We start from the raw sequence: 9,793 nt of genomic DNA, 5'->3' as shown, positions 1-9,793 counted from the left end.
CGTAGCATTGGATTTCTTTAGAATACAGACCTGAAGGTCAGTACGTTTTAAAATAACCCACTGACCTCAGTGCAGGATTATACATATATTGTATATATATGGATAAAAAGCAATCTGGTCTCAAAAAGCAGCACAACCATTCATGTGTTTTGTACATGTGTCCTTAAGAAGAATTAATGATAGTTCAATAATAATAATAGATGTAGCTTCTACTGTCTACACTGGACAGTTAACAAGTCCAGCATGGGGACAAATATAGAGACAAACTAACACTAAAACCTATGTAGAAAAAGACCATCAGTTATCCCTGGCTATTGTTATTGTTATGCTGCTAGGCAGGAGCACCTACCACTCCTCCACCGTGGGGTCCTTGATAATGTTCGTATAGAGTGAGATTGTGTTATGAACCTATGATTGGCATTCTCTTCATACTTCAAATTTGTGCAAAATGAGACATTATTGGTTGTTTAATTGTCTGAAACAGAACAATTTTAACAATTTTGTTTGTTAAAGACAGACTTTGTAATGTTGAAGACTTTATACTACTTATCAGGACATTAGAAAATATTAATGTAAAAACAATCAGACAAAGATTTAGATTAGAGAGAGTAATTTTCCTAAAAAGTGAATATTACTGAGTATGCATTAGATGTATTAGATGTAAGATGTATTTCATCAATTTAGCCTCGGCATACAAATTGTATATTTTATATATATACATATATATTTAACATATACAATAACAAAAAAAGGAAATGCTTTTTTTTATGATATGCTGATATTATTATTATACCAATCACTTGCAGTTACAGGGTTAATTTTCTTCTTACTGCCACTGCTGCCAGGTCTAAATGCTACCAACAGGAGGATTAATGTGTTCTGGTCTTGAGGTTGTAACCTCATCATCTATCACTGTGTATTTTGTTGGTTTCTCTAAAACAATCAAAGATAAATCAAATTCTATTCACGGGTGAATTATAGTAGGGAAATCAAGGCCAGTTTGTAGATTGCAGGTGTTAATATGTATGTGGCTGGACTCAAGAGGGGGGATTGTTTTGTTGTGCAGCGTTAGTGTGGACTATTTATCTCCAATAAAGTGTGTCAATAGTGCCACCACATGGAAACCTGGAGGATCCTGCTGGGTGCAATCTGTACTCAGCCTAAAACCTAGTGGTTATATTTTTAGAGTTAGCGTTTGAGTTTTTCAAAGTTTGGTTTTATTTTATTTTTTTATTGCTGAGCCAAAAAAGTAAATACACAAATATTTTAGGTTAAAGCCAGCATCAAGAAGCAGCCAATAAGCACATGCTAGTGTATCATGTGACTTACACAACATACCACTATTATAAATGTACAGGAATTAACCATACAAACAGACAAAAAATACTGGAAGAATACTGTTTGATCACAGCCCACAGCTTTCAACTGTCTCTGTAAAAACACTCTTTATGTCTGGACTTCATGTATCATGACATATTTCATGACATCAACAGATCACCTCCCACAGAGGTTTCACGTCAGCACCTTCTCCATCTGACAAACTGTGGACGTCGTTTGGCCCCTGTTCACGGTGTGAACGTATCAAAGTCCTGGTAGGACATCACAAGGAGGAGCTCATCTTGTGCTTCTCTTCAGGGTCTCCACCGTATGAAGGAATGAGCGCAGGGCTTGGTCCTCCTCCAGGGTGGAGCACTCGTCCTCCTCCTCTTCCTCAATGATGCCACATTGCACACAGCGGAGGCGTGGCTCACGTAGTCCTGCTCGACAAATGCACGCTGTGACCAGCGAGTGAGGGAACTCCTCCATTACCAAAGGCAGCAGATGGGCAGGGAGCGTTTCCATGCTGGTTGCCATGATGAAGAGCGGCCTAACTGTGATGAAGAGGAGGAGCTGAGGAGAGGACAGTGATGCTCTAGAAAAGATAAGGCAGTCAGATCTTCTCCAATTCTTCTCTGTCAAAGAAGCAGGTCCAGTGCTTTTAGGCAGATGATGTGCAGAGATTTGAAATGTAGCACAAAATCAGTGAGCGCTGATTAATGTTCTGCCTGATGAGAGATCCTGTTTTGCTTCTTTTTTCCAGTTCGTTCTTCGCTCTGAAACTGAAGAGTCTGAGTGAGCCATGGACCTGAGCACTGCTGAGCTTCTCCTTATGTACATCTCTGCTCCCACTCAATTCTTCCTGTAGGCATTCCTTCACATGCAGAGCTCTGCTTCCCTCCTACATTTTCAATGATGACACATTTCCGCATTCTCCATACCTGTACACCGGAATTATCTCTGAGAAACTGTTGGCATGGGAACTGGATGGTTCTGCAGGGGAGGAAGAGGCAGAACATGAGAAAGCAACACATTTGAGCAGACTGACAAAAAGTAGGTTGCACAAGTAGGTTATAGAAAACAATCCCAAAGCATCAAACCTAGTACTTGGGGTTTGGCTTTGACTTGCATAGGAAGTAAAGAGTATTCCACACTTTGACGAGTAATCGACCCTTTAACAAAGCGCACTTTGAAATAAAACTAAAATACAACAATAATTGTTTTTGTTATGTTAGTCTTACTCCCTCTAAAGTTAACATTTTGTCTCCACAGCTACGTGTCCAATAATAAGAACCATGTACTATTAGAAACTACATGTTGTTTCCTGCTTCTGCACAAGAACTAAGTTTAATTAAAAAAAAGATACTTTCTTATCAGGCCTTGGTGAAGATTGGCTTAAAGTGTCCTCAAAAACATCAAGCAGTGCAGTAAACCACAGAAGGACAAATTAATAAAAATCAAGGGACTTAAAACAGAGACATCTGTTAGATGTTATCTGAAAATCTTTTTTTAATGTGCAGTTTTCCAAGGACAAATACTACAACCACAGTTGTATCCAGGTGTTCTATTTCTGCTCCTCCCCATTTCCCCGTTAGTACAAGTGTAATGTTTGACGCCTTTTTTAAAACAGTAATTATTCAGTTTAACAATAGACGGAGGACAAATCCAAACAGTGCAGAAAATGAGAAGAAGGTGGAAAACGTATTTCATTGGAGTCTCATTGTCACATTTGGTTGAAGATTTTTCTAAATCTGCGACAACAGCTGATGAAAACAGTGAGATTAAAGAATTTGACACACTACCTACTTTTACAGGCTCGGATACGTCGAAAAGAGCCAATGCAGTTTAGCCATCTGCAGGAATTAATTTTACTGTTTATTTTGGATGTAAACAAAACACAGTTTAATACCAAAGCAGCAAGGTCCCTCCATGCTGGCGTATTAAGAACAGAGATTTAAGATGATGATGTCTTATTGTCCATGTGGACCCTAAACTGTGACACAACAGTGAAAACAGAAAAAACAGATTCGAAGGATTAATTAAAACACACAATAACACACGCTGATAATGTTTTTGCTGTTTGCTGATAAAAAAAATAAAGACTATCAAAAGATTTTGATACTGCCACAGCTATAGTTCCAATAAAAAGCCTAAAGTATCACTGCATAAAATTCCCCAACACCACGTGGAATTCTGTCAAGCACTCACCTAAATTTGTGTCCAAGCATTTCAGAAGAAAACGTAGCCATTTACAGTACCTATCACTTAAAAACAAACTCATTTTAGTTTGTACGTTGTAGGCTCTTACTAATACATGTGATCCAAATACAAAGTTAATCTATGTCTAAAGCCAGTGCTGATGAACTGTCAACCCCAGACAAAGACAATGCAGTCTTTCCAAATTACCTTTTCCTGTCAACTCAATGTTCACATACAATGTTGACAGACATCATTGTATGTGATCATTGGTTTAAGTTACAGTTTTGCCATCCTGTACATTAAAGCTGGTCACACAGCAAACTGTAGTGCAGAAGTTTTAGGTTGTTATTATTGACCACATATATATATATAAAAAAAAAAAGAAAAACGTGAGCGGCAGAATCGAATGGTCACATTTCTTTTAATTGGTCCATGATAATGGTGGTTTGGTAATCGGATGAGGAGTCAACTCCTGGTTCTCTCCCCTGGTCACTGCCGCTTTCTCTCACGCTACCCCTGCTTCTGCTTCTTCAGGTAACGAGCACGTTGCGCCAACATCATTCCCATCATTTGGCTGGTGACGATCTTGGCAGGAAGCAGAGCAGTAGTCGCCCAACCCTTCACAGAGAGAATTACATGATCAGCCAGTGGCATTTAGAGAAAAAAAAAAAACAACTGAGCTTCTACTTTTATTCCTTCAGCCATTCAGTGGGAGAAGGCTCTGTTTCAATGTTCTCTGAAATTACACCCGAGTCGTGTCGCATCTACTCTGGGCCAAATTGCTACAGCAGCTGCACTTTTTTTTTTTTGACGCACACAAAGGTGAAAAATTACATTTCAGTGTTTAACGGATGCCTGCTTCGACTTTCTGTAGAACAACTTTCTACTTTTGTTAGATGTAAACGGATGTAAAATTACTCTTCTAAATGGACAGAAATTTGCAACTGTTTCACAGAATCATGGTTTGCTGTAATTAAAGCAATTAAATATTTAATGCCTAATTTGTTTTGAGAATTTAATCACCAAGACGTGTGAAGAAATTAAACTACTGGTGTTGTTTTTAGAATTCCCAAGCACACACAAAGCACACATGGACACCCAATAACACACTCACTCACACACACACACACACACTTCCTAAATAAGGGAACATTTTATGACACAACGGCTTTAACTGTTGACTTACTGTTATAATAACTGTATTACACACCTTTGCTTTAAAGCTGCAATTTAGTATTGGTGATAATGTAAATGACTGTGTGACTAAAGAGTTGACATCAGCACGCCTCACTGAAGTAGTATTTTGGGTCAGTAAGGAAGAATACTTGCATATGTTTGCTTTTTAGAAATGGTTGAAATGCATTTATTCATTACTGCAGCTTTTTCCTAATGGACTCATAATTTTTTCATGCACTCAAAAAAATGCTGATGTCAATACTATATATGAAGTGGATCACTATTCAAAGACTAGAGAATTAAAATGACTTTTGATTTTATTCAAATATACATTTCTCCATTTATGTCACATTCCCTGAGGGATAATTGGCATCTGTGACAACTTTCAAAGTAGGTTTATGTCATTATTCCAGTACTTTAAGTGCTGAGTCTCACCGTTCTGCAGTTCACAGATCAAAGCACACTGTGGAATGTAGATCATAAAACATCTCTTAATCACGTTAAGGCGTTATGTCAACTGTGAAGATTCCCACATGAGAATATTATTCCTGGACTATTCAGGTCTATGAGCCAGAGTTTTGAGGGAAATGAACCACAGGTTTTCTGAGGACATTTGTTTTCACACTTCTGGAATGAGTTGCTGCTGTGTCACAACTGTCATCTTTTTTTCATCTTGACTCCCCAAAGAGAAATGTTGAATGTTGCTTTTTTTCCCGCTCTGGCCTAATTATGATTTTCTTTTTTTTCCCGCTGTGTTTTTACATTGAATGCCCTAATGATCTGTGTGCATCTTAAAGCAGACAGTTTTACGATTTGTACTCCTTGATACACATTATACAGAGAACATGAGGACTGCAGCTAAACAGAAGTCTAAATGACAGAGTGTTGTGCTCTGTATTGTTGGTGGAAATGTAAAGATGTTCATCCAGTTTGAAGGGATGTGACTAGATAATCACAGCTGACACAACCTGTCTGAAAGTGGTGATTCATTGACATACAGGAGCTGTTGACAGGAGAGATCTGTGCCTGCTCCTGTTATCTGTACCAAACTGCTGAGGATCAACAAAAGCCTTTATATTCTGAATATGATTTATCGACTGCATGTGCATGTGAAATGAATGGTGCTGTCACCGATATGTGCAGCAAATATCATTGATATTCAGATCACATCATGCAACCATAGTCGACACATACAAAGGCATGAGAAATGTGGAAGGAGACCAGGAACTGATTGATCTCCCTTTTTGAACTCGACTAAAACAAAGACACCTGGCAACACATCAGAACCAGATTTGTTTCAGTCTCATTTGTCATGCTTTTGCTCCATGGAGTAATTACTGTGTTTGGATGCAGGGAATGCTGCAAGGTAGTGAAGCATTATACTCTATTATTTCACAGGATGTTTACTTGTTGACAGATGCTATAGTAACTGTTGACACAAAATTAATTCAGTAAATCGAGGTGAGCAGAGGAGAGGTGCTTGGGTATAAAGAGAAATTGTGGGCTGATGAGTTATTTGACAACGCTGCAATGTCAGACCTTGAAAGCAGTAAGATCACAGAGTCTGTTTTACCTCCTGCATTGGGGTTACAAAGAATCACAGCTAGTTCCAGGAAAAAAAAAACATTTTTGACTGGGATCAGTGGTCAGTTTAAAGAAAAAAAATGACAAAAACACTGAGGCCTAAACAGAACAGGTATTGTGGAGCTTTGTAGTTATTTGTTTTAAGTTTTCTCTTTTTTTAAACACTGCAGTCCTCATGCTTTTGTAGCCTATTTTTGGACTACAATTTTAAGCTAAAAATAAAAACAATTATAAGACACAGAAAACTATCCTAGATTTGAACAAACACGAGTTGTAAAACTAATTTAATGCTAAGAAAGTCATTCTTTTTTGTTTGCCAAGTGTAAGCCTTCGCTGGAGTCTACTATATTTAGTCCTTTTGGCCAAACCTATGACCAATAAACATTTTATAAAAAACAGGAAAGTCTCTTGTTTCACCCTGTGTTTCTCATTTAGTCTCTGTCTTGATTTTTTAAGGGCTCTGAAAGGATCCATTTCTAGATTGAATCATGTTTTACAAATTAAAGTCAAAAAGGTTTTTTTCCTGCTCTTTACCTGTATGCTAGTGTTCTGGGTTAATTACTATAGATTTCTTCTTCTAGGAAGTTTATAAAAAATATCTAGTTTGTGAACAAAAAAAAAACAGATGTTCTCTAAAGATTGAAGGTTGTTGCCTCCAAATAATCAGGTTTACCATTATTGCATGGGGCAGGTAGCCATTGGTCTGAGTCTGCAGCCCCACAGTGTTGAGTTCAGCCGCAACATATCGCTCAGGGCTGGGCTTGTCCAGTGTAGCACGGTGGATTTTACTCAGTTTGGTGGCAACAAAAAATGGCAAAACACTCTGTAGGACAATGAGAAACTCAGATTAGACATGCTGACAACAACGGTTCAACAATTATGGGACTAAATGACATTTAAGGGGTCAATTTCATATTTAAATTCTACGAAATGATAACCATGTACTTAATGGTCAAGATAATAACATTTTAACCTGTATGATGATGCCTTTGCTCTTGTATTCAGCCTGTAGTCCCCTTGAAAAGAAGTCCACAAATGCCTAAAAAATGTCAACATTGTTTAAAATGTGATAAATGCTCAACAAAACATACAATCATGGAACTTTAATTAAAAAAGAAAAAGAGATTTTTTAAGAACTAAGGGCAATTATTACATGGAGCAACTTCAACTTTGGGTTGCTATGAGTAGGATAATCAAGTGTAAAGATTGGGAAAATAAATCAGTGAAATCTGTAAACAGAAGGATGGTTTGAGTTAGGAAATACACAGAAGACAGATATAAAACATTATGATGCCAAATGCTCGTGTTAACATTTAAAATTATTACACCGCCACAATATACGATATAATCACTGACTTGTTTATGTACACAACTGTTAAAAAAACGGCAAAAATGGAAAAGACAATTCTTCGCTTTATTCATTCGTCTCCATAAATGTTGGACTAACATCTGTTGTTCACGGTTGTGTTTCTCCTCAGCCGAGTCCATAAAAAAACACTTTAGTTCACCCTTGAAGAAAAGTTCACACACTGCATTATAATTACCTTGGAAGCAGAATAGACGGTAAGAAGGGGAACGGGGTACATCCCACTGGCAGATGAGATATTGAGGACGACCCCCTTTTTCCTGGAAACATACAGGTACATGATCAAATACTGCGTTACACCAAAGAGTAACACAACACAAGACACATAAAACAAGAAAAAAAAAAAAACACTTGAGCGTGAAATCAATCGCACGATGAGTGAATGCACTACCACATGCTTGTAAGCTGAGCAGGCACTGCTTTTGTTGTACATCAAAGACAAGTCGGCAGATATTGACGAGATCAAACAAACACTAACATCAACGCTGCAATATTTACAACTTGGTATTTTGCTCTGACTTCTGACAGTCATAGAATATTCCACAAAGATACAAGATGTTAAAAAAATGAACAAATTTGTCCCAATCACTGGCAGACTGAGAGCGAGTCGAACAGAGCACCTTAAATCCACAGAAGTTGGAATGGTGCCTCTACTGTGTACTTTTCACACAAATTACTTTACGGAACACAACAGAATCCTTACAGTATATGTTGACACAGAGTTCGGCTCATAACTTAGGTCATACTCAGTGTTCTTCCTCTTAGACTTTTTCAAACAACAGCTGTAAACATAAGTATAGATTTCTTTTCCAATCAGTCTAACTTTTCCTGTGGACATTTTTGTAGCATAAGGCAGTGTACTAGCCTGCTGAAAAACTATAGACTTCCTTGTTGTCTTTTCATCTACTAAACAGGTGCGTCTCTGCATCAATGGGCTCTTCAGTATCATTTGACTTCACACTGCAAAATATCATCCATATGCCAAATGATGTAGTGATAAGAGAACAAAATAATATCCCAAGCCTCAGTAGATACAGTAAAGTGCAAAGCAAAGTATTTGCACCAGTAATTACACCAGTTTGATGAATACATGTCAACTTTGTGGCAAAAACTTAAACAAGCACAGGCAACATTTTAGGCAGAACAAGGACTCCAGACTTGGTGCTGACCAAAACCAAACTATACTGCAGTAGCCACAACTTATGAGAGAATGTGATGATGAGATACTGTAAAATGAGATAATCCTTTACTTGGAAGACTGTGGAAAAATTCACAGAGTTGCAACAAAGAACTGTCAGCATTATTTAAAATAAGTGCTATAAATAATTTAATGCTCACGCATGAGAAGTAAATAACAACAGCATTGCTTGAAACTGCAGTATATGTAGTGTTCGGTATGCACTGAACGTACCGGTAGGTACTGCACCTATTGCACCAATAATACTTTTTTTTTTTATAAATGGGTAAATATTTAAAGCAGTAGGCAGATATTATTAGTGCATGAAAATAAATATTTTTTTCAAAAAAATAGAAAGTATTCATACAGATTACATTTAAACACATTTAGTATTATAATATTTATTGTATATCACATAGGATTTATAGCTAAAGTCAGTCAAAATCCAGTCTTGAGAAAAGAGAGATAAACAGTGTGTTGCTGAAGTCAGACAAACTTACCTCTCAACCATTTGAGGTAAAACCAGACGCGTCATCTAGAGAGGAAGAAGAGAGTGTAAGAAACAGAGGAACAACCAAAGACAGACCAAAGGAAGTCTGATGCTGTGTGTGGGTAGTCGACAAGTGAGCAGAGGAGGGCTCAGTAAATTTTACTGTGTGATTGTGTGGACCGGGCGTGTGTGTGTGTGTGTGTGTGTGTGTGTGTGTGTGAAGGAAGATGGAGTGATCACAACAGAAGAAGGAGCAGTTTAAAAAAATGACTGAATGACATAAATTAGACATGAGGAGAGTGGGTGGACTTCAGCTCACTCTCTGTGAACTGCAGACCAGATAACAGGGGCTGAGGGGACTTTCTGAGCATTTTGTCATTATTCTGTGTGTGTGCGCGCGTGTGAAGGTAATTATGTAAGGTCTATTATGCACAGACTGAGACCAAAACACTTATTTTAATTGCTGTGGTCCATTAAAATGTGT

At 37.7% G+C, this 9,793-nt stretch overlaps 1 protein-coding gene across 1 annotated transcript in view; it reads right to left on the bottom strand.

The window, feature by feature from the left end:
• Positions 1–2,801: 2,801 nt before the first annotated feature.
• hsd17b12b (hydroxysteroid (17-beta) dehydrogenase 12b) overlaps positions 2,802–9,793 on the bottom strand; it is a 14,704-nt gene continuing 7,712 nt past the window's right edge. Inside the window, exons 7-11 of the mRNA XM_008310158.3 lie at positions 9,320–9,354; positions 7,821–7,902; positions 7,250–7,315; positions 6,950–7,099; positions 2,802–4,134 (exon numbers count right to left, since the gene is read on the bottom strand). Of these exons, the coding sequence (XP_008308380.1) occupies positions 4,027–4,134; positions 6,950–7,099; positions 7,250–7,315; positions 7,821–7,902; positions 9,320–9,354 (441 nt within the window). The 3' untranslated portion in view covers positions 2,802–4,026. The remainder of the gene's footprint in view (positions 4,135–6,949; positions 7,100–7,249; positions 7,316–7,820; positions 7,903–9,319; positions 9,355–9,793) is intronic.

Source organism: Cynoglossus semilaevis, chromosome 5 (assembly GCF_000523025.1).
Source record: "Cynoglossus semilaevis isolate Cse_v1.0 chromosome 5, Cse_v1.0, whole genome shotgun sequence".
Lineage (NCBI taxonomy): Eukaryota > Metazoa > Chordata > Actinopteri > Pleuronectiformes > Cynoglossidae > Cynoglossus > Cynoglossus semilaevis.
This window is presented reverse-complemented; position numbering and strand designations above follow the sequence as displayed.